The sequence below is a fragment of the Pteronotus mesoamericanus genome, unplaced genomic scaffold (genome assembly GCF_021234165.1).
Source record: "Pteronotus mesoamericanus isolate MK-2021 breed Mesoamerican mustached bat unplaced genomic scaffold, CSHL_Meso_final scaffold_54, whole genome shotgun sequence".
Lineage (NCBI taxonomy): Eukaryota > Metazoa > Chordata > Mammalia > Chiroptera > Mormoopidae > Pteronotus > Pteronotus mesoamericanus.
In genome coordinates this window covers 41,124,322-41,148,755 of record NW_026555321.1, presented here as the reverse complement: position 1 = coordinate 41,148,755, position 24,434 = coordinate 41,124,322, and the positions used below count along the sequence as shown (strand labels likewise).

General features: G+C 36.4%; 2 protein-coding genes and 1 long non-coding RNA gene across 6 annotated transcripts in view; 2 read left to right on the top strand and 1 right to left on the bottom strand.

The window, feature by feature from the left end:
- The window catches only part of ASB14 (ankyrin repeat and SOCS box containing 14), a 22,961-nt gene extending 3,593 nt beyond the window's left edge, over positions 1-19,368 (top strand). Inside the window, exons 3-11 of one of the 2 annotated variants that reach the window (XM_054595243.1) lie at positions 20-70; positions 529-665; positions 762-920; positions 3,493-3,738; positions 6,808-6,979; positions 7,674-8,217; positions 9,768-9,921; positions 10,674-10,874; positions 19,256-19,368. In XM_054595243.1, coding sequence (XP_054451218.1) covers positions 20-70; positions 529-665; positions 762-920; positions 3,493-3,738; positions 6,808-6,979; positions 7,674-8,217; positions 9,768-9,921; positions 10,674-10,852 — 1,642 coding nt within the window. In that variant the 3' untranslated portion in view covers positions 10,853-10,874; positions 19,256-19,368. Of the gene's footprint in view, positions 1-19; positions 71-528; positions 666-761; positions 921-3,492; positions 3,739-6,759; positions 6,980-7,673; positions 8,218-9,767; positions 9,922-10,673; positions 10,875-12,038; positions 12,066-19,255 lie in introns of those variants that run through there. The other variant, XM_054595242.1, reaches the window with a different exon arrangement.
- The window catches only part of APPL1 (adaptor protein, phosphotyrosine interacting with PH domain and leucine zipper 1), a 40,233-nt gene continuing 29,796 nt past the window's right edge, over positions 13,998-24,434 (bottom strand). For 2 of the 3 annotated variants that reach the window (XM_054595239.1, XM_054595240.1), the window contains 9 exons: positions 22,099-22,190; positions 21,510-21,692; positions 20,053-20,105; positions 19,283-19,457; positions 19,147-19,183; positions 18,365-18,511; positions 17,805-17,855; positions 17,421-17,510; positions 13,998-16,417 (listed from right to left, as the gene is read on the bottom strand). In XM_054595239.1, coding sequence (XP_054451214.1) covers positions 16,271-16,417; positions 17,421-17,510; positions 17,805-17,855; positions 18,365-18,511; positions 19,147-19,183; positions 19,283-19,457; positions 20,053-20,105; positions 21,510-21,692; positions 22,099-22,190 — 975 coding nt within the window. In that variant the 3' untranslated portion in view covers positions 13,998-16,270. The remainder of the gene's footprint in view (positions 16,418-17,420; positions 17,511-17,804; positions 17,856-18,364; positions 18,512-19,146; positions 19,184-19,282; positions 19,458-20,052; positions 20,106-21,509; positions 21,693-22,098; positions 22,191-24,434) is intronic. The other variant, XM_054595241.1, reaches the window with a different exon arrangement.
- LOC129088095 (uncharacterized) lies at positions 19,378-24,434 on the top strand. Its single transcript, XR_008530963.1, has 2 exons — positions 19,378-19,472; positions 23,879-24,434. It is a non-coding gene; the product is annotated as an uncharacterized LOC129088095 (long non-coding RNA).

The window sequence follows — 24,434 nt, the reverse complement described above, 5'->3', positions numbered from 1 at the left end:
GTTTTTTTCCCCTATGCAGCTTCCATTCCTTCTTGAGCGCAGACTGTAAGAAGATAGTTGAAACAATAGAGACAGTTAAGTACTCTTCCTATTCTATCCCCTTCAACTTGAGGTAAGAGGTAATGATGACAACTGTCAGCATTTCCCTCGAAGGTCAGGAAGCCTAGAAGCAGTTTCTCCCAAATGCTGAACACTCTGGGGTCCACAGCTGATTGTCAAGTCTGATATGGTCTTTCCTGGGAGAAAATACTTCAGCACAATTTAGTGAAGAGCTCCTGGGCTTCTTGGTGGACAGAGCTATTTTTCTGTATGTGACAAGATGATGGGTATTCACAGGCTCTGGTGGTACGGAATGCCAGGTGAAGGGCATTACTACTTGTTTATCCTATGCCATTTAAGTCTGTCCTTCATAAAAGGTGGTGACAGAATTCTGTTGTCGCATGCACTGACCTTGACGGTAGAATTCAGAAGCAGCTCAGGCTGTCTTGTGTGTGTGCCAAATGTGAATCTGTTCTCATTTCACTTGCTAACAGGTGAGGAAGATGCATTGTCACACTTGACCAAGTACCATTCTGCTTTTGATGAAGCAGATGAGATAGGCTGGCTTCCTCTGCATAAGGCTGCAGTGCAATTAAATAAGAACATTTTAGAAATAACTTTGAAAGGTAAACTCCCTTTATAATTCTTCTAATGCTTCTGAGAAATAAATGTAAAATTTATTTTTATATCTTAATCTGTGTGGTCTAATGGATTTATTTCAGCTTCAAAACCCAGTGTGTGGGAGCAAACCACCCAAAATGGTGAAACACCACTTTTTTTGGCCGTCAGCAATTACCTCTTAGAAAATGCCAGTTTTCTTCTTCTCAATGGCTGCAATCCAAATGCCAAGAATTTTGAAGGCAATTCTCCTCTTCTTACAGGTAAATTAACACCTTGTCCCTGGAGAAGAGTCTGGGCTCTGATCCTCCTCCAGGCCCACAGGTTTCAAAGGCAGCTTGTCGCGCATAGCTGCAGCAGTGCACAACTGACCAGGCACAGGTACCTGACCTGATGCAAAATCTCTGCCTAGTTAGGAACTGATCATTCTTCATGGTGCCTCCATTGGCCCAGTTAATTCTGGTACAAGAAATGTAAGGAGGGAACAGAGCTGGAAGAAGTAGCCAATGGTCAGATAAAGACGGCAGATTGAATACAAATGCCTAATTTTGTTCCCTCCTGAATGTTCACTAAAATTATAGTTAAGTAATTGTTTTAAGGCGTTAAGATACTGAAGACTGAGAAGAATAGAGGAGACAAGATTTTTTTTCCTTTAAAATTTTTTTAAAGGCTTTATTTATTTACTTTCAGAGAGAGGGGATGGGAAAGAGAAAGAGAGGGAAAGAAACATCAATCAGTTGCCTCTCAAACATTCCGGGGACCAAACCTGAAGCCCAGTCATGTGCCCTGACTGGGAATCACACTGGTGATCTTCTGCTTTGCAGGAGGACATCCAACCAAGTCACACTGGTCAGGGCCAAGAACATGATTTTTTAAAACCTGGAAAATGGATGAATAATGACAAGAAAGCCAAATCTTAAATTGGTAGTAGGAAAAGCCAAACACCAGCACAACTATGTAAAAAGGCCTGAACATTATTGGCAATAGTTACCTCATGGAGCCTAGATGAAGGACAGACAGCTACAATAGGTGGACTGGCTGAAAACTATTAAAAAACAAGTAGTCCGATCTCTAGATCACTTCTTCCAATCCACCCTGCTGGGACAGACTCCTCCCCTATCCCCGCAAAATTCTGTGGGTTTATTCTCTGGATAGTTTAAACAGAGGCTTTATGCACTGGGGGATATTAGGCAAGGGTGGAAGTACTGGGTTGAAAACACTGGAGGAATTAAGCAAATACAGGCTGAGAACTCCTGGCCCTCCTCCTCTAACAGAATCCTATAAGCCACATGCAGAACTTTATGCTCCGAGAGGTAACTTCTCTGGAGAATTTGATCACCCCAAAAAGAAAAGAATAAAAATGAGGAAATGGTGAAATTGGGACTTTCCCTACAAATGGCCCAGGCATATCAAGCTATAGTTAAGACCGCAATCTAAAAGTCCCACCCAATGTTTAGAATTTCTAATCAGCTTTTTAGTCCCCAACTCCTTTTTTTTAAGATTTTATTTATTTATTTTAGAGAGAGGGGAGTGGAGGGAGAAAGTGAGGAAAAGAAACATCAATGGGTGGTTGCCTCCTGCACACCCCCAATGGGGGTCCTGGCCCTCAACCCAGGCATGTGCAACAGCTGGGAATTGAACCCGTGATCCTTTAGTTTCGAGGCTGGTGCTCAATCCATTGAGCCACACAAGCCAGGGCACGCTCCAACTCTTAATCATGAGCAGATAGCCAATGACTATCTGAGGAAAGTCTTCGAGAAATAGACATAAGCAACTTCAGGAAAGAGATTATTTAGAGACAATAAAACATAGGGGAAAATTAATTCCCACAGAGGAATTAATGAAAATTAATGAAATAACAGATACTACCAAAAAATCACAGAACAAAGCAAAAATGCTCTTAAAAATTAAAAACATGATAGCAGAAATAAAAACTCAAAATAAATGCTGGGAGAGAGAATTTAGGAAAGCTTCCAGAAGAAGATAAGAAATGGAAAACAGGAAAGAAAAAGAAATAAAACTAGAAGGATGATCCAAGAGGAGCAGCATGTGAATAATAGAAATACTGGGAAGAGAATAGGCAAGATGGAGACAGTATAGCATCAGTGAAATAAGCCTAGGAAATTATTTCCTAAAATAAAGGGCATGTGTTTCCAGAATTAAAGGGCACACTGAGTACTGGTTCAATGAATTAAAAATGACCCAACACCCTTGGAACTCTACATTTCCAGTCTTAGAGCAATTGGAGCACTTTCTATTGCATAATATAAATGGTTGTGAGCAGAATGCATACTCATTCAGCATCTGGCACCTAGGAAGAGTCCTCAGTCAATGCCAATAATTAGGGAATGGATAGGGAGATGAACAAATTAAGGTGCTTTTGAATCTTGAAGGGTTAAATATTAACAGCATAAATGCAGAAAAACCAGTTACAGAATTTTGGTTAACAAAATGCAAGCATAAAAAAATTTCCTAATTATTGCTATTTTTGTTTTTTTTTCTTTTAAAGTAGCTATAAGCACTTCTAGGACTATATATTGAGTACTTAAGTCCCAATAAAAGTTAAAAATAATAAATGAAAATTTTATATTTGTTTTTCAGCCACATGAGCCACCAATAGACAATGAAAAATTGGTCATAGCTTACAGAAAAACGGCCTATTGATATAAAACTCTGTTAATATTATTTGACATACACCTCACTTTATATGCTGTTTCCAAACACAAAATGCTGGCACATGGGGGTATGTAGGAAGAGCTCCTTAAGAAGCCTGAGGGGCACTCTGGCCTTCATTTCCTGTTGAACATAATGCCTGCCTCTCTTCTAATTTCCCAGCTGTTCTGCAAGACTCCTACGACATGGCCGCCTTGCTGATCAGCCATGGGGCTGATGTCAATCTGCGGTGTGCCAATGAGAGGACAGCTCTCCATGAAGCAGCCAAACTGGGCAGACAGAACATGGTGAAGCTAATGCTGGCTTCTGGGGCACACCCTGACCCACAGAGCTCCTACGGATTCACTCCGCTTGCTCTTGCTGCCCAAAATGGGCACACCGAAATCATGGAAATATTACTTCAAAAAGGCAAGATTTTCTACACAGTCAGCACATTACCATAGGGTAACATGATCCATGGTTATTCTCCTCTTCATGGAGAACTTTAAAATAATAGAAGTTAACATTTTAGTTAAACCTAATATAAATATTTGAAAGAAGTTTGTTAGTATCGACTACTGAAAAGCCTAAAAAAGTCGGAGGTTGAACATTTCTCATTTGGTGTGAAGTACTTTCCCTAAAATTACTAGACTGCATTTGGGTTTCTCTCACTTACTGTCCACCAACAATGCTGAGAGGATGGTTGTTCTTTGTTTAACTTTTTTCATGTTTTCCTTTTCTAGATTCATAGAACGAAAGAACCCACTACATCCCCCACATGTTGCCTCTGCTGAAGCTAAGCCATGAGGCAGTCCAATCTTGTTATCAGATGACTTTTGTTGTTAGGGACTTCTTCCTGATTTCTTTACTTTGGGTCCCAGTTCTCCCTTCTAGTAACAACCAAAATTGAGAGAAGGGGAATGCAACATATTTATTAAATGCTTTCTAAGCACCAAGCATTAAGCTACCTATGTTGCCACATGTAATCTTCTAAAACCCCTATGAGGCAGATATTTATTATCTTCATTTTACACTTGAGGGCAGAGAGGATCAGGGACACAACCGGTTGCAGAGCTTCCTTCAACCATGCCCACCCCGGCCAGCAGTGCCACAGCTGTGGCTATTTTAGATCCTGCTTTAACTGGCAGAGGCCTATGCCCAGAGGACTTTGGCATTTATCATCTTTGAGGTGAACACATCAATTACAGTTAGATGAAGCAATGTAGTATCTAAAGCTTTTTTTCTTCAAAGAAGCAAATTTTTACCAAGACTTAATAAAGTGCCCGTATTAGAATTATCTTCTTTATTCTCCTCCCTGTTTGTGTCCAGAAGCCTTATTTCTCTCTTTTACAATACATGGTCCTGGTCTCCAATATTCTAAACTGCAGGGAATCCTATATTTAAGAACAACCTACTGCTTTTTAGACTTACCTAAATCTTTCCTATCATATAGGGGGGCTAGTTTCCAATCAGTAGCCCTAAGACATTTTAAGCTGTTTTAAATGAACAATATCAGAGATGAAAGTCGTTGGGTGAAATAATAAAAGTAAACATCGGATCCTTTATCTACACAAAAAGTAACTTTTTCTAACAGGTCATTGATTAAAATATAAAGAAAGAGAAGCACCAACAGATTTTAAATCCTCAGCCCTTCAAAAAAGCTAGCATTGGTTGACCTAAGTGAGATCAGTGAGTGAGCATTTCCCTTAAGTGACCTCTTACAAAGTAATTTACAGGAAATGAATAGCTAGGAAATGACAGGACCAAGATTTGAACCCACATCTGTCTGACTCCAAATTGCATTACTTGACCACCATGCATTGCTCTAGTGGCACCATGGCATCAGAGAAATGGGCCCTGGGTCGGGCCCCCCTCCACACAATTCTTGACTAGCTGTGCATCTCTGGGGAAGTTACTTTACTTCATTGAGCCTCAGCTTCTTTATCTTTAAAAGGAAGATATTAGCATCTACTTCTTAGGGTGTTGTGAAATTCAGAAATTATTATGCATATAAATAAACCATTACATAGTAAAACTCATTTCATGGAAGCTTAGTAAACATTTATTTTTATTTTATTGATTTTAGAGAAAGAGGAAGGAGAGAGAAACGATTGATGTGTTGTTCCACTTATTTACGCATTCATTGGTTGATTCTTTTATTATGTCCTGACGAGGGATTGAAGTGGCAGCCTTGGCATGTTGGAAAGATGCTCCAACCACTGACCTACCTAGCCAGAGCTAGATATTTCTTAATGCATTCTAGGAATAGGGTCCTTGGGCAGCCACTATATTCTGATGACTATGGAGTTTGTGCTAAGTTAAAGCCACTACACCTTTTTTTATATGAGCAGTGGATGTATCCAGAACGCTCCCCTTTTCTTTTGTCCATTCACATGCCACTCTTTCTTTAAAGCCCATTGTATTGAGGGGTCTTCCAAAGCTGACCCCAAACTCCTTTCTCCTTCCTTCATCCCCTAGTTCCCCCCACAACCCTAGCCCTGAGATCTTCTGGAGAATATTTTGCCTATGCCTATACAGCATACCTCATTTTATTGCACTTCACTTTATTGTGTTTCACAGATGTGCTTTTTACAAATTGAAGGCAAGATCTTTCACCAGCTAAAGGATTGCAGTTCACTTTATTTCAATACTCACTACATTGTGGTGGTCTGGGACCAAACCCACAATATCTCTGAGATATGCCTGTACTCTTTTATTACCCACACCACTCACATGACACTTCCCATACAGTGTGCTACAATTTATCCTTTTAACTATCAGCTGTCCCCAACACCAGCTAAAAACAATTACATTGTCTCTTACTATAACCAGCTCCCTAAGAACAAGTTAATACAGAAAAATGCCCTTTTCCATCCTGACCAAGTGGCTCAGTTTGTTAGTGTGTTATCCAGGTACACCAAGGTCATGGGTTCAGTCCCTGGCCAGGGCACATACAAGAGGCAACCAATGAAGGGGTAAATAAGTCAAACAACAAATCAATGTCTGTCTGTCTGTTTGTCTATCTCTTTCTCTCTCTGCCTCCCCTTCCCCCATGCCTCCCGCAAGAGCAACTGAAAAAAAATAAAAACCATTTTCCATCATAACATCCATCAGTGGCATGGTGATATAGTTCAACAGAATTGGTTGAACTACATACAATTGTGTTTGAGTTAAGTGGGCTTTTGTAAGCTGGTCTGTAAATAAAACCACCTTTTATAAAATAATTCCTCTTGAAATTTTCAAGTTTCAAATAAATACCATAAAATTACTCTGAAAGCCAACCTACTTATAATTTACAGATTGCACCACTTTTTCCCTCCCCAACTAGATTATATACTGCCTAAAGCAGGAGTTAACATTTATTTCTTTGATTCTTAGTGCTTTGCTAAAGTTGCTGTTCAATAATTGCTTTTTGGTGGTGGTGATACCTTTTTTAAGAATGCTTAAACAAAACAGTGGAGAAGTCTTTGAGCATAATGAGACTCTTTCTCCTCTTAGGAGCTAATGCTCTTGGTCAGGCCTCTGACTCTTCTTCCATCTTACTTGAAGCTGCTAGTGGAGGAAATCCGGACTCTGTGATTCTCTTGCTACAGTATGGAGCTGATGCCAATGTCCCCAAGAATTCAGGCCATCTACCCATTCATGTGGCAGCTGACAGAGGTCACTTGTTGTAAGTTCCATTACATTACTGTAAATCATAGAAATAAGAATTAGCTACTTTTTGCGGGGGGAGGGGAGCAGCTTCTGAAAACTTTATATTCTTTATTTCTGATTCTACAACTCCAATATCTCTTTTAAATTTTTATTTATGGATTTAAGAGACAGAGAGGAGAGGTGAAAAGTGTGTGTGTGTCTCTGTGTGTGCGCGTGCGCACATGCACACATAAAAGAGTGAGCAAGATTTCTTGTTCCACTCATGGATGTATTCAATTGTATATGCCTTGACCAGGTATTGAACCCGCAACCATGACATATTGGGATGATGCTCTAACCAACTGAACCACCTGGCTGGGACTCCAATACCCCTTTTAAAGATAAACTCTTGACCAGCTAGAAAGTGATAAAGCCAGGTATAGTCTGTAGCAAGAGACATAAAACAATTTTATTATCAGGTCCTTAGGCAACATGAGGAGCCTCAAGTTTCACTGATGGGGCTAATTCTGAGTTTGTAATCTAGACAGTAGTTTCATTTAGCTTTACTTGGTATCCAAGGTTTTGGATTCAAGAACTGTGTTTTTGGTTGGGGGTTCTCAATACTACCTAATACTAACACCATCCAGTACTAGTATAAAACAATCATAAACATGATAATGCTGCATATTAAAAAAACAATTTCTAAATACACTTTGAAATTTTTTTTCCAGAGCTCTGAAGATTTTGGTCCCAGTTACAGAGTTTGCCGCCATTAAGCGAAGTGGCATTAGTCCAGTTCACTGCGCTGCAGCAGGAGCACACCCTGAATGCCTGCAACTGCTCATCCAGGCTGGATTTGATGTAAATTTCATGCTAGATCAGAGAATTCGCAAACATTATGATGACCATAGGAAATCAGCTCTGTATTTTGCAGTCTCAAATGGTGACCTCTCTTCAGTAAAGCTGCTTCTGAGTGCTGGAGCTCTGCCTAACCAAGACCCAGTTAACTGCCTCCAGATAGCCCTAAGGATGGGCAACTATGAGCTGATAAGTCTGCTGCTACGGCACGGGGCCAACGTAAATTACTTCTGCAGGGTCAACCCATTACATTTCCCATCAGCACTACAATACACACTGAAAGACGAAGTCATGCTCAGGATGCTATTAAATTATGGATATGACACAGAACGATGCTTTGATTGCCCTCATGGAGACAAAGTTCATCATTGCTATACTTTTGAGGGCTGGACACCTACAGTTATCAAAGATACTATGGTAAGTCCACAGTATTGGCTATATCACCTTATATAGTCATTATTGGTGGCCCTGAACTGCAGCAATAGGTAAGGCTTCATTCTCTCCAGAAACTCATTGTTGGATTTAATATACAATAAATAGTAGAAAGATGCAAAAGTTACAGGAACAGTTCAGAAAAAAACAAACTAATTCAACCTAGGGAATGTCACCAATGAAGCAACATCTGAGCAATGTTTTCAAGCATGAATGCAGTCTTGCATACATTATGCTTTTTCTTTGAATCTTACCTAACTAAAATGCTTCTGGGTTCACGATACCTGTACTCCTAGGGTTTTGGGGGGTTCCTTTAGCCCTAACATTTGATTAAATGGTTTTCTTTAGTCACCTGTTTGATGAATAAAGGAACTGCAACAAATAGTTGACCGCTCTCCTTGAGACATTTTTCTCTTGGCTTTCATCCCACTGGTCTACCTAATCGATGATGTCCACTTCCCCAACTTGAGCTCTTCCTGTTTCACAATAGCTGCCAGCCTTCAGGTCTCCTTTCAAGCATTACTTCTTTGAATAGGCCTTTACATAAGGTAGTTCCCTTCCCTAATCACTCTCTTATAAAACTGTTTTCTTTTACAGCATTTATTGCTAAAATTTTTTAAAATTTTACTGATTATGTGTCTCCCCCCCAAATATATGAATGTAAGCTTTTACCACTTTCCTCAACTTACAGATCTGTGCATAGCACACAGTATATGTAGTATATATACTTGAATTCATACTAACATCTGAAAATAAAAATAAACTGAGTGGAGAAAGTACTTCAAATCAATTCTGAAAAATGAAAGGCAAAATATTATATTGTATGACTTATTTTTGTTATGATTAATGTAAGATTTGGCATTTAGGCACATACGTTATTTCCTGACTTGACCTTTTACATGAACATCTTCTCTAAGACTGTGTAAGCTACTTAAAGACAGGAATTATCATTTCCTGAAGTAACAGGGTGGGAATAGGTTATAAATAATAGAAAACCCAAAGAGGAGCTTTAAGAAGATGGCCCATTCCCCTCTCAAATAAAGGCCAGAAGTTTAATTTTTTTAATAAAGGCTTCTAACTGTACAGCTCCATGATTCACAAGAGACCCCTGCATCCACATTCCAGCCACCTGGGAGGCAGGCAGAGGAAGCAGCACATGCCTTGCTCTTATTTAAGGGCATTCGGGGTTACTCACACTTCCACTTACATCTCATTGGCTAGAACTCAGGTGGCCACATCTAGGTGAAGCCAGAAAGGTAATCTTTATGCCAGACAGCCACGTGGCCAAAGGGGATAACAGATACTATATAACAGTCTTTCACACCTTCACTACATCTCACATAGTGCTGAAGGTATAGTAGTAAATATCTTTCCAAATGTTAGAGCTACAAAGTAGATTTTCTTGCTCAACACCTTAGTTGATAAACATGAAACTTGAGACCTTGGATTCTGAGTTTACTGCTCTTCTGGTTACTATGCTAAACCATAAATACTTAGTTTTAATTTACTTTCATAGTTCTGATTTTCTTCCTCAGTTCTGTGAAGTAATAACTTTGTCGTGGCTGCAACATCTCTCTGGAAAGGTTGTTCGAGTGATGCTCGATTATGTTGATCAAGTTCGGATCTGTTCAAAGTTGAAAGCTGTGCTCCAAAAACAGGGGCTCTGGTCAGAAATCCATAGTATTTTGAGTAAGTATCTTTCTTTCTTGTAGAAGGTTCTTAACAAAAATACAAATTGTATTCTTGTTTTGTAGACCATTCTTCTCTTCATTAAAAACTTGACCTAAAGGAACCAAGAAAAATACTATTCCTATCTAAAAAATGTTACTGTGTGTAACTATACGTACTTTGCACTTATTATCTTTCCAGGTAAATGAAGTGTTAGGTAACTACTTATTATATAGGTAGGTAATACTTTTCTACTAATCCTATGGAACAGTGTATACACAGGAATTAAAAGCTATGAAATGCCAACAAAAAAAGAGATAAATAAAAGCTAAGATCTAAGTCTTTAGCATATCAAATAACTGTTCAAACCAAATACTTTCCAGTAGAACATCAAGTCAAAGAATTTTTCATTTAATTTCTTTCTGAGTAGTGAGCTTTAGTTTTTAGTCTGACCCTGAGGAACAAGATTGGGTGGAGGTAGTGGGGATTAATACATGCATATTTAAGAACCTCAGGTCTCAAAGGCCAGACTCACAATTAATTGATGCCAGTCTTTGAATTCTAACTTGACATGGCTCTGAAACCATGTTTACAAGAAGGATTGAATGGGAAATGAAGAGCTGTTTCCCCATTCACTTTTCCGTTTAATCACAGCAAATGAAAATCTTGGTGGCTTAAGTATTAACAAAATACATTTCCTAACTAAACCCTAAAATTACTAAAAAATCAATTTTTTTCCTTTGGATAATGGACAACTCTTTCTCTCATTTTAGCAAACCCTCGCTCCCTGAAACATTTGTGCCGCCTTAAGATCCGGAAGTGTATGGGACGTTTGCATTTGCGTTGCCCTGTCTTCATGTCGTTTCTTCCGTTACCCAATCTTCTAAAAGCTTATGTCCTTTACCAAGAATATGACCTTTATGGACAAGGAATTTTTACAGGAGCCTGGTAATCAAACTATTCTGGTTGAAAAGGTAGAGTTATTTAGTACTTAAAATTTGACTTGTTATATGTGCTTTCTACTTCTCCCTTTACCTAGCAACTAAAATCTCAATTCAATCTACATTCCCTAAAGAGTTGCTCTGAACTAGCCTTTCAATATATAGATGGCTAGCATCTGAAAGGTAGTTTAAAAAGACCAACAGTAAAAATTTCAATTAATTGAAATACATCAGTTCTAATTGTATATTGATCTTTAAGTGTATGAATCCACATTTCTACATGCTCAAGATAATAGGTGCCACCTCTGATAATGCAAGACAATTCTTAACAGTAATCCCCTTTATAGAGAAGTACATATATAAAATGTGTTATTGATTGCAGTGAATAAATATTGACTCCAGCACATGACCTAGAAGTTAGCTATCCTTGTGCAAAAGTCCCGAGGCCAGCTTAGTGTCTGTTTACTAGAGTCCAGTATTGAGGTGGAGTAATTAATTGTAATAGAGCCTTCAATTGCAATTTCATCATTAATGAGAAATATGCATCCCTTCTTTCCACAAAACCCTGGTTAACATTTATCATTTATTGGTTAATGTGATCACTAGAATAGAAATTACAAGTGTTTTCAAGAAAATGATGGCTTATAATTTCTATACTGAACCAGTCCAGTGCTGGACATATAGAAGGGCTGCAATTATAGAATCTTAAAGTTTTATTTCTATATGTTCTATGCTGTATGTAAGTACAGTTTTTAAAAAGATTTATTTATTTTAATTATTTTTAGAGAAGGGAAGGGAGAGAGGGAAACATCAGTGTGTGGTTGCATCTTGTGTGCCCCCTATTGGGGACCTGGCCTGCAACCCAGGCATGTGCCCTACACTGGGAATCGAACTGGTGACCCTCTGGTTCACAGGCTGGCACTCAATCCACTGAGCCACACCAGTGAGGGCTGTAAGTACAGTTTTCTCTGCGTGGAAAATGAGGAAAGAAACTAAGAAGGCATTCACTCAGTCACACATGTGTAGCATTTAGATGACACATCAACAGGAAGCGCAGAGAGGTAAGATGATGTAGTCTATTTTCACAGATCCAGTCAGCTACAGCCTGATGTTTACATGTTTAGCCTTAGCATATTTTTTTTTAGCATAATGTAGTCCACTGTAGGTAAACTGAAGTTATATTTCTTTCTGATGTAGGGATTTGTGGCCATATAGACTATTTGAGTAAGTACAGACTTACAATTATTTTTAATATAGTTTTCACATAAAAAAATTGCAAAACTGACTGCCATAAATAGTTTTTATTTTTTAAATCAAATTGTAGTATCTCTTTATAAGTGACGTAAATTATATGTATGTCAATATACAAATATACTTAGGAGATACATGCACTTATATCAGATGAATTACATAATTCTGAAGTTAATTTCATCTACCCCCTGGACCTTCTAAAAGTGTATATACATTTTATAAAATTCAAAACAAGAAAGAACAGAAACTCCCATTAGAAGAAAAGACCTTAGTAAGTGCTACAGGAAACTACAACTATAGGCCCAAGACACTTAAGCTGGTACACACAATAACCTGCCCCTTTAAACTATAGGAATTTCTTTGAATAGAACCAAACATAGCAAGTATACACTGTCACATTGTCCATAACATGTCTAGGGTACTTACTGAGAAGTTTCTTTATTTTTCTAAAAGGAAAAAAAAAAGTCACTAGTGATGAATTAGTTTTACTTTTCAATACGTGACAATTTCTTTTTCATTTTAGCTGTTATGGACTTGCAATGAGGCTAGAAGTGTAATTATAGTGGCATAACAAATTAAGAAAAAGTCCAATTGTTTATAAGCGTCAACTGAAATTACTTAGAGAAATAAAATTCAGAATATATGACACATATTTCATACAAAAAATGACAGTACAAAAATCATGGACTTTATTATACATTAAAAATCTCCTAACAGCATTATTTCCTGAAGCCTTGTCAGGCAATATCTATTTTAACAAAATGAAAAAATAAGTTCTGCACCCCACATGTATACATGTATACCACCATTACATAAAACTGAGTTCTTCAAATCCAATTCTAAAGGTAAATGTAGCATGAATTTAATTGTATGCTGCATGATTTAACAGTATCAGTAAAATAAGGATTAATCAATTCACTTACATTACAAAATCACCAAATATACAAAGCAGTTTTACACATTAGTTGTAACTTAATCTCATATTAATGACATTATTAACTTTGTTCTTGTGTTAACTGAAGTAAATTACATATGAGTACAGCTGCAAGAGATTGGTTAAAAAGCATAATATAGTTCCAGTTTCAAATTTTTATGTATTATTTATTAATGCAGGAGAACAAAATCTCATGAAAGAAGAGTAAACCAAACTTTCCAGAAATAAAATGAAAGTCTTGCTTGCTATGATCAGTGTTTGATATTTAAAGTACAGTCTGAATGCTAGGATGTTATTGTCAAAACCAATGTTAATATTTTCATTTCATTAATTCAGGTGGCAGATGATTTTATAACACATGGGCCCTTAGAGTCTATCAGCATTTATAGGAAGATTTAAATCTTAAATATTTCAAGTTTCTTTATATAAGTCAAAATTAATTCCAATTCCTTTACCACATAAAATTATATGTTACATAGAATGTTATGCACAACTTACTATCTTTTTTCCAAGCATAAAGGTAAAATAAATCTACCACCCCTAGACTGTGGAGCCTGATAATTCTTTTGAAATTAAACACAAAGTTATCATTGTAGACATGACAAAACAAAAACCAGACTGGCTTTGGGGATTCTGTTTAAGGTAATAGTTTTAGTCCCTTATTAGCAAGTTCTGAACATATTAATAGGGAAAAGGAATAACTTGTTTTCTATCTATTGACTTCATTACCATAGGTACAAAAGAACTGTTCATATAGGTAACAGAGTGCATTGCAGAATTAGGTAGACTTAATTTCTTTCCTTTTAAAAATCAGTTTTGTTAAATCTAAAAACCACTAAGTCTAAATTTGAATCTGAGGAAGAGATTCCAAAATCTAATTCAATTAACACCAAAGCATCCCAAAGCTAGGAGAGATTTCAAAGGGTAACAAAAGATCAATTTAAACATTATACAGGAACCCACGGGCAGTCTTCTTTAATCAAAAAAGTTTATTAAAGTTGATGCTTCAATATTTGCAGTAATTGAACAGTTCATATAGTACTATAGTAATGGAACAGAAGGTGAACCATCTAAAAATTATTAAACTCACACATGACTTCTGTTTGGTGTTGGAATGTGCATTTGTCTGACCTATGGACATGTGTGTATTGTGGAAATCCTATCAAAACATGACTTAAAGGAACTGTAAGTCTGTCCAGCACCCCGACACCTTCCAGCACCCTTAACACTACCCAACACTTTGACCCAGAGTGCTAACAAAGGGAGGCAGTTCACTACCTGCAAAGCACCAGCTTAGTAAAACTGCCTTCTAATGCTGACCAGTTCTCTTGTAGGGTGACAAATTTCATCTGAGTTGAGTGAGTTGGCAACTTAATAATATAAACAAAAGACTTAATGAAACAGAAAGCTTATTAATTGTCTAAAAGGTCCCAAAAGCATGACTTGCAAGACTAATCAAGTACTGACTACAGAAGAAATTTCAACTTCTACAAGAGGAATGACACAAGCTGTTGTGAAAGCATCCCCTGTAAGCAAGCACAAAATGAGCTTTTTTTCCAGAAAGTATCCCATAAACCTCTACATTTTTACTAAGTGTTTTGGTAACCTAAGGCTTCAAAATAATGATTGTCATGTAATCATTATTCCCGTTTGGCACATGGATAAAAGAGTATCCTGACCCTATATATAATTACCTATCCCATTCCTACAGAAAACAGTGTACTATATTGTGAGAACTAAAAAATGCCATTCCTAACTCAAAACTAAGAAGAAAAAGATGTATATATTTAAAAAGAAAGGCTTTTCCCTTGTAAAATTAGTCTTAGTGGCTAATCTCTTGAAAATTTCAAATGTATAACTGTAAAATAGTTTATTCAATATACTTAACTTGTCTATATATGCTTTTACATGTGAAACACAGGAACATAATTTCTATCAGCAACATTAAAAATCTGAGTAAAGACAAAAAATCAAGTGTTGACACAGAAGTAGGCAGTAGAGAAATGTCATTTTAACCTTGACACCACACTCTAAGCCCTTCCTTTGTCAACTCTCCTATTCCTAGCATTCAATTCCTTTTAAGTCTTTTATGGAACTAGACATTTCACTCATCGGAAGAGTACAAGTATTTACAATAATTAGTGCAAATTATTCTATTCTTGTATATTAGTTATTTACCTTTGTGGATATAAAGTGGTGTCAGTATTTTATCAAAACATGGGATTATGAAAATACTATGGGTATCAGTCTGAAATTTAAAAGACATTTTCTAAACTAATCTCTGGGAATTTTTACTTTAAGCAGGAAACAATTATTATAGACCTTCTTTTGAAATGTCACTTGATTTTCAATAAAAATTATCTTGCTCAATGCAGAAAATACAATGTATTATCCTGTAACAACATCTTTACATGTTAAATCCTAATCTAAAATGTACTTAATCAACAAAAAATCCCTTTTAATAAATTCCAGAATCTTAACAATTACTGCTCTGCAGCAATAATTCAAGTTCCAACCTGAGAACTAAGAATGTGATAATAAAATGCCCAGAGCTGTATCAATAACTGAACTAAAGATACAAGCTTCTTTCCCAATGGCATCAGGTGAAGAACATCAGAGAAATGTGAGCGATCCAAGAAAAAGTGCCCTGAAATCCACAGTGCCACCTGCCACAATTTAAAACCTTAAGTCTAAAATCTCTTTTCTAATTATTTTATAAAAATTCTATTGCACATTTAATATTGTTAAAATATTTGCAAACTTGTAGAATTTTCTGTATAAAGGGTTTTGAACCTATTCAGTCAAAAGCTTCCTCACTACCAAGAAAATGTTCTTAATGAGAGAGAGGGAGCATAACCATGAATATCTGAAGCTAAAGAAGAAATGATTTCTTAAGGTCATAGCCAATTACAATGCAAGATGATGTATATCACAATCTGAAGGAAAAAAGGCTTGAGCAAGTATAATTCCTTGGCAATCTACTTTCGGGAGATGAACAGGTTTCTTTTAGATATACAGAATTTGATGTTACTGCATAGGTTATTATTTTTAAGGAAAAGAAATCAATGCAAACCTGTCATCAAGGTCAATGTTATTTTTTAAAATGAAGTTAAAACTAACAAGCAGATATAAACTTTAGTCTCCTCCTTGATATTTCAACATAGTTGTTACCTTGTGCCATTTCACCACAGAAATTGTCAATAAATTTGAAGGGGGTAATTGTCAACCAAAAGCAAGGACAAGTTTACGCTTCTGACTCTCTCTTCTTTCCTTCTTCTCCCAAATCACTCTCTTCTGACTGGCTACTGCTAAGGACAACAAACTGCCCCTCACTACTGGCTTGGTTTGGTCTACTGGAAGCAGCTATCAACCGACTTTGTTCTTCTAAGTCCTAGTGGAAAAGACAGAAAGAAACTATAAGTTAATTGTTTGCAATCAAATGGAAAACTATGCAGTTAAAATACATACTTAAGAACCACTTCAATCCTTCTGTCATAAATATAATGCATAATTCTGGCAACTTACTAAAAAAAAGGCCACACACAACCAATGAGGCACCAAAATGAACTCTGGTTCCATTCTTTAAATCCTATAAAAGTATTTCCCTCTTCTCCATTATTATGGTCAATAACCAAATTCAGGCCATTGTTATCGCTCACTATACTCTACAGTAAAACACTCACGAGAGATCACTGTACATCCCCTGTTCTTCATCTTTGTCTAATTTATCTTGCTAAATCACCTGTCACCTTCCCTCAGCCTAATCGATCAAGAAAGCCTTGACTTCAGGGTCATCTTTGCCACTTTCCTCTCCTTTGTCCACACAGCCACTCCACTGACAATTCTTGCCGACCCATTCTCATTAAGTATCCCAGTCATCTCATCTGCTACTGTCAATGCCGCAACCTGTACCTGGCCTTTACAATCTCACGTATCACCTATCTATGCATTGTCCAGATTTTGTTTTAAAATTTGGATGGATAATGATTTGACACTCCTAGTAACATTAAATATTTATAGATTACCTATATATAATATATATTCCTAAAGACCAATGTGAATTTCAGCAATGGCAGTTACCTCTATATGACAGAGCCTGTCAAAAGACCTGCTTTGACAGAGACAACCTCCCTGGGATATGGAAACAAGAAAGTTCTGATATGTTTGCTAAATGGCAAGTTACTCCACATGTCAGTGTAACTATAATGTAAACATCATGTCAGAAGACAGATGTCATCCTTTTCTGCTATGCTATGAACCAACTGGTTATAAAGTAGCTGAGCAAGCAGAAACAGACCTTCATTTGGAAATTCAAATCTGAAAGTCACAGTGCTGAATTAAGGAAACTCTGCAAAGATCACATCAGAGAAGATCCAAACATTAGGACTGCATACCTTTTCAATTTGTTTTTGTTTACTGAGTTCTTTCTGTTGCTTCTCTTTTACTCTCTCTATTTCTTTTTGTTTTTCTGATGCCCTACGATCCTGAAGAACAGATGAATACAACTAATGAATTAAATATGAAATAACTTTAAAATTTAGACTTTTCAATTAATATTACCTTTGTTACCTTTTCAAATTATTTTCTGCATTTATATGAGAAAGTGCACCAAAGATTTACACTCTGTTAGCCATTTACACAAATTCTAAATGCCAAATTAGCAATAGTATCCAGTGTTAACCTTACTTAAAATCATTTTACTTATTTGCCAATATGAAAAATCTTTATTTATTACTTTAGTCAACATTCTTGGATAATTAAATGTCTCAGATTCTTACCAGTTCCGCATGCAAAGCTATCTGTTTTGCCAGTCCAACAGAATCACAAATCTAAAAGGGGAAAAGTATAACTTATTATAATATATTGCTTAAAAAAAAAAAGCTGATTTAAGAATGTTCCAGGCCCAAAAACAAGCTGTAGTGTATTCTCTTTAGAGTCTGTGAACTTCAGTTGCTGCCTGGCACCTCTTTAATGTACCCACTTTGTCATCTCTTATTCATTACTGAGATAATAGGCTCTGCAAAGAATGAAGCAAGCACCTCCTGATGCTACTCTAAGCTGAAGACATCTGAAAATAGATGATTATGGGAATATATTGCATTCCCAGGATAAATTAATGAGGCCAGAAGATTGCACCAGCTACCAATGACTAGAAAGATACAGGTCTAAAGAACTTAGAAGGCCCAATACATCAGCTCAGCACTCTTCAGAGCAACAGGCTTTGGTTAAGCAATCCAGTTGGACTAGGCAAAGTTTGAGTTTTTTCCCAGAAATCTTAGTAAGAAGTTTGACTATGATATGTATTTCACAACAAAGACACATTTTGAAAAGCAGGTACCTTTTCCCCCTCATTGTTTGATTCAAATATATAGCAGATTGATGATAGATTACTTTCACTTCTCCCTCCGGATGTCCGAAGAACAAATCCAAAAAGCCTCTTATTTTCCTGGTGTGTAGCATACAAAACTACACTAGGTAATGGAAACTGCCACAGAAAAATACCAGAAGCAAACATGAGATTTTTCAATCCATTACAACAGTACTCTTATACATAACAAATTCATGCTAAGTTATAAAAAAATAACCTAAATAGAACATTAGAGCCCCGTTTTTTCCCTTAACAAAATGGTAATCCAAGAACAAATAATATATTTGGCGTGGATTGCCAGGTAGGATAAGAAGTTGTTGAATACTGAATTTGTTTTATTAGTCATTAACACATTTTACAAAGTAAAATTCAGTAACAAAAGTGGTATATATTATGAAATGATTAAACAGAAGCACACGCTTACAGCTATTTCAAAATAGCTAATTATAAAATAAACTCAATCACATTCCCCTTTTAAATTCTACTATTAGTTTCTTTAGTGTATGACATATGCTCCCTAGCTATGGGATAAACACTACGTATCACACCAGATTGCACTAGTTCTTTAAGTTACCTGGAATGTTCAATTTTAACTTTTTTTGGAGAGATGGCCATAAACTTAACTATGACAGCCTAAAGATCAATTATAGTTGAAACTACATCTGAATATACAGGATCAGGATTATTATTATAAAGATGTAAGATGTGTATATGCCCAAAGATACTTTAAGCTTTAAACATGTAGAACTCACCATGAGCCTTGTAACTTGTGTCTGTGGATCAATTAACCTATAATAATAATTAAAAATTTGGAAAACAAATTATAATTAGGTTAAAATTATATAAACATTTTTCCTACAGTTTTCTGAAGGAGAGGTTACTACTTACTTCAAACAATCGCAAGTGACTAACAAATGTGATTCTGTCATACGAAAGATGTTATGGATGGCCCGGGCAGCTAAGATTTGGCGCATTGTTTCATAAACAACATCTGGACTGTCATCTGATTTCACCTCCATAGAACCAAGGAATCGGACAATAAATAACTGATGAAGAATAGAATCTACGACAGAACAAGGTGTGTTACGTACTTTTAAATCCCACATTTGTTTTCCTAAAGAATAAAATACACTGCCTCCTTTTAGATTTTCCAGTGAAAATTTCAACCTAACAGAAGTATTTAGAGAACTACTAACAACAGTGTTCAAGTTACAGGAAAATTAAGGTCTCAAATTCAAATAGCAAAGTTTATGCTTCAACAATTGGTGGCTCTAACACAAAGAATTCCTTGCACTATTTTTTTTACAGCTTTTCTGTAAGTATGACATTAAATAAAAATAAACAGCTACTAGAAAAAGGGAAAAAAGTTATGCTCCAGGACCAGAAGAAAACATCTGCTGTCAGGAAAAGCTTGAAGGATATGCACTGAGACCTTGACTATGAGGTCAAAAGTATAATATTCTATAATTTTGAGTGAATAACAAAATCTTAAATCCAGTTAAGTTCTGTTGCTTTAAGAGTACTTTGAGTAAAAAGAAAAAATTGTGAGGTAAAGTTACCATTAAAACAGCAGACAGAACAAATGTAAACAACAAATTCTTTACAGTTTATTGCTGAGAATTTCTAAAACATACGAGAACACTGCATGTCTGTTTTACCTTCAGTTTCAGATTTTGTACCTCCTCCAGATTCTCCAAATGGATTTGTCCGCCTGAAATGTTTTTTTAAAAATTATGAACCAACAGTTAGTTACAATGAGCTACAGGGAAGGAATATCAATCAAACCAGAGTTAAAAACTAAGAGTCACAAGAGCTTGTACATGCATTTAAAAAAAAACACTCTAATATACTCCATTCTATTAAGGAACATTGCAGATGAACAGACTGCTCTGAGGAAAGCCATCGCCTTTACATTGGGTTAACAGACTGAACTCAAAGTTGCTGCATTTTAGAAAGAGTGAATGGATTGGAAGCTCGGACACACCCACCCACCCCGCAATACTGCAAAAACATGTTGCAGAAGTTCATAAATTTAAATCACACACACACACACACCCCCGCACCCCCTCTCCGCAATATTGTAAAAACATGTTGCAGAAGTTCATAAATTTAAATAAACTAAGACAGAGAAACAGCTGATTTAGCGTCAATTTTAGCTACTTGAGAAAAATGTCAAACATTTTCTGGGATGGAAAAACCTCTTTTTAGGTTCTCTAAGTATATGTCACAAGTTAATTATGATAATTTCAACATTTTCTAGTTTTAAACCTGTATTTCTCAAGGCATATGTAACAGAATGCAAAAGAAAGAAAAAGCTACCTAGAGATGGAAGCCATCTCCCATGTTACTGTCCTTGGCTCTTGCACAACCCCAGTGAAGGGAAAAAAGTACAATTCAAAGTAAGTTTTGTAAGCAAACAAAGAGCTAAGTGGTCCAAAAATAACACTGGCATTAAGTTAACATGAAATTATCTCCCCAATATACGTCTAACCTATTATATCAAATGCTAAGTATATTTCTGTGATCAAACGTAAATTACATTTTCTGGATCACAACCATGCATATCCAAATTAATATATTATAAATTTATTAGGGGTCCAACCTGCTTAATAAATAATTTGCCGTAAGTCACATTTCCTTCATCCACAGCCAAAGAAAAATTTTAATGTTCTGCCCAAGGATATTTCTCATTATATAAACAAAAGGTGGTTCATTATTAATTCAGAGATTTCTTATTCTGATACCAGATAATATTTTCTAATAAACCTATAGCACATGTATTACTTTCAAGAATTTTAAAAATATTGTCATGACCTAAAGATAGGACTGTCGGCTTTCTTCTGCAATTTTAATAGCAAATACCGAGGAAGATATGATAGGCAAATTCAGAATTAAATGCTTTTAAAACTAAATTATCTTAACTCATTTAACTGAGGCAGAAAACAAAGAAAAACCTGCCAGGATTCTTCCCAACTGTCAAAATTATGTTAGGTAACTAAACAAGGTACAACATAGCTGTTGCATATGATATGTAAAAGATGACTCTGAAACACAGGAATGGAATCATAAACCTTAAGAGACTAGAGTACAATGTCCCAGTGATACCGTCACCCACCTGCCTCCCTGGCCAGGAGCTTTTGCCTGCCCAGACTGATCTTCACACACAGGAGAAATGATGTCAAACTGTATTGGGGTGTCTGGGGCAACAAGAGAATCCAGAGAGAGGGCAGCCAAATTTGTGGATTCAGATCCTAAAGATCCTGAACTGCTGGTTCGAGCTGTTGATGGTCGAGATTGTCTAAACACAGAAGAAAACAAAAAGGCATTATATTTGGTTTTCTCTTTGGGAAATTAAACACTTAAACTATGAGAAAGAAAATACAACTTTGTAAGTCAATGAGAAGAGCAGAACAAATTTTAATAAGCACAATCCCACATCATAGTACTTATTTAACGAAAGACTTCTTTCTTTCCAAGTACTAAATTTAAAAATATAAATCACCTCAATCTAGACATAAACAATAGGGACTCGGAATCATTTATTTAGCACTCTTGCTGGTAAATTTACCAACTTGAAAATACAATTTCTATGTTGTTTAGGGAACTGTTTATTACTAATCTAGGCAGCACCACTAAAATCAAGTGTTCCCTAACACTTCCAATACCCCATAAATTTCTCTACATAACCCAGTCTGGTAACTCACCCTGCTGGCCGCAGACTCTCGTGCCTCTGCTGGAAAGATGGGGAAGGAGTGACAGCTTCCAAAGCTGACTGATTTACTCGGGCAGCAATTTCCTATTTTTTTTTTTTGTAAAGTGAGAAAACCAAAAGTTTGAATATAACTCTGAATTGTCAGAATGTTCTTGAATTATACATAAAGTGTAAGTTGGAGTTACTAAAGTAGTTCCATGTACTTTGTCTTGACATTAAGATACACAAATTGCTTTGCAGCATTATCGTTTATTTTCTCTTACTTCCTGTAAATATGTGTGTGTGGAGAGGGGGCATATGATTTTTTTTCTACTAATACACATATTAGGAAATACTGTTTTTTCTTTACATTTTTAACTGTGAGACTTTTTGGATTAAAGTATGTATTGCTAACACCTAGTACTGTGTCTGGCATACCAGACACTCAATACATTTGCTAAATAAAGAAATTAAGTCCCTGGCTGGTGTGGCTCAGTAGATTGAGTGCCAGCCTGCATACCAAAGGGTCATGGGTTCACTTCCCAGCCAGGGCACATGCCTGGGTTCCAGGCCAGGTCCCCAGTTGGGGACACATTAGAAGCAACCACACGTTAATGTTTCTTTTTTCTTTTCTAAAGATTTTATTTATTTTTAGAGGAGAAGGGAAGGAGAAAGAGAGGGACAGAAACATCAATGTGTGGTTGCTTCTCATGCACCCTCTACTGGAGACCCAGCCCACAACTCAGGCATGTTCCCTGACTGGGAATCGAACTGGCGACCATTTGGTTCAAAGGCCGGCACTCAATCCACTGAGCCACATCAGCCAGGGCACACTGATGTTTCTCTCCCTCTCCTCCTCCCTCTAGAAATAAGTAAATAAAGTCTTAAAAAAAAAAAAAGTAATTTAGAAGTAGAAAAGAGCCACAAAATATAAAACTATTTTATAACTATGCTTCTGAAGTTTTCATTATTTTCCAGAATATATTTATGCTCAGACGTATCTATATACTTATTGATAAAATTATCATGGATATTTTCAGACCAAAATTTGAAAGAAAGTTTTCCATAAGAAATATTTGTAAACTTATTATATAAAACATTGGCTAAATAAAATGGCATTTAGATTAGAAAATATGGTCACAAAATATTTTGAAATTTCTGTGTCTTATAGTTAGCAAAAAATGCCAAGATAATGCCACAAACTGATCAAAATTTCTTCTCATTAATATAGATAAAACAATTCTGGATAATTTGGAAAATATTACTTAAAACTTAAGTTTTGATAGGAAAGTACAATAAGCCTGAATTTTTCAAGTCCAAACACTGTATTCTCTATGTATTCCCCAGGTATTAACAAGTCATCTAATTTACATTTTAATTTTTGTTGCTCAAATAACAGAGCAGAAAGAAAAGCCAGACTGGCAGGAGATCGAGTTACTAAAAGCAAAAGCCTTCTCTACACTGAGCACTGATTTCTTAAACTTATAAGATTATTATAATTAAAAAACTATCAGAAATTACTAACAGTTTGGAAATCTGAGATTTTGTTTCTTTGAGTCAAAACTTTTTCCTAGGTGTCTAAACCATGTGTTAGAGGGGCACCTCAAAGCAATTATGATTTAAGAAAAAAACAAAAACCAGAACTCTTCCAAAATGTTTCCTTCACTTGGGCTTAACCCAGAAGTCATCTTTAATATGTCTCTTTCATTCCTTACATTAGTCCTGTTACTAATCAGTCCAGTCAATTTCTTTTTCCCTGTTTCTATGATTCATTATTTCTTCTTTTTCCTCAGTTCAGACCCTCAGTTCATGCCTGACGTATGAAAATGGAATCCTACATGCCCCCAGACACTCTCATCTAATCAACCATTACACCAACAGTTTAAGACTTAAAAGAGTGAGGACTTTCTAGAGAAATTTGCCCTGTTCTGCCTCAACTGAAGTCATTAACACCCATCCAGCCCTTGGAGGCGCCCAGGTTCATAGCATAGCTGGGCCCACCATGACTGACAGAAGTAAGACAGCTCCTGTCATAAGCCAAGTGTTTTCCCAACGACACTGCAGTATGGACCCATTTGATTCCTCCCAGAGTACTCTGCATCCCTGTGTTCTGCCTGTACGTTTGGAGTGTACCTATGACTATGTCTACACTGCTGAGTTTATCTGGTTTGACACCCTTGCTACTCGAAGTATAACGGGCATAATTAAGAGTTCAGGCCACCTCACCCCAGTCCTACTGAATGCATTTTGAGATCCCCAGGTGACTGGTATGCACATTTCAGTTTTCCATTATTCTCCATCAAGAACCTTCAAAACCAAATATATGACTCAATTCATACCATATCAAAA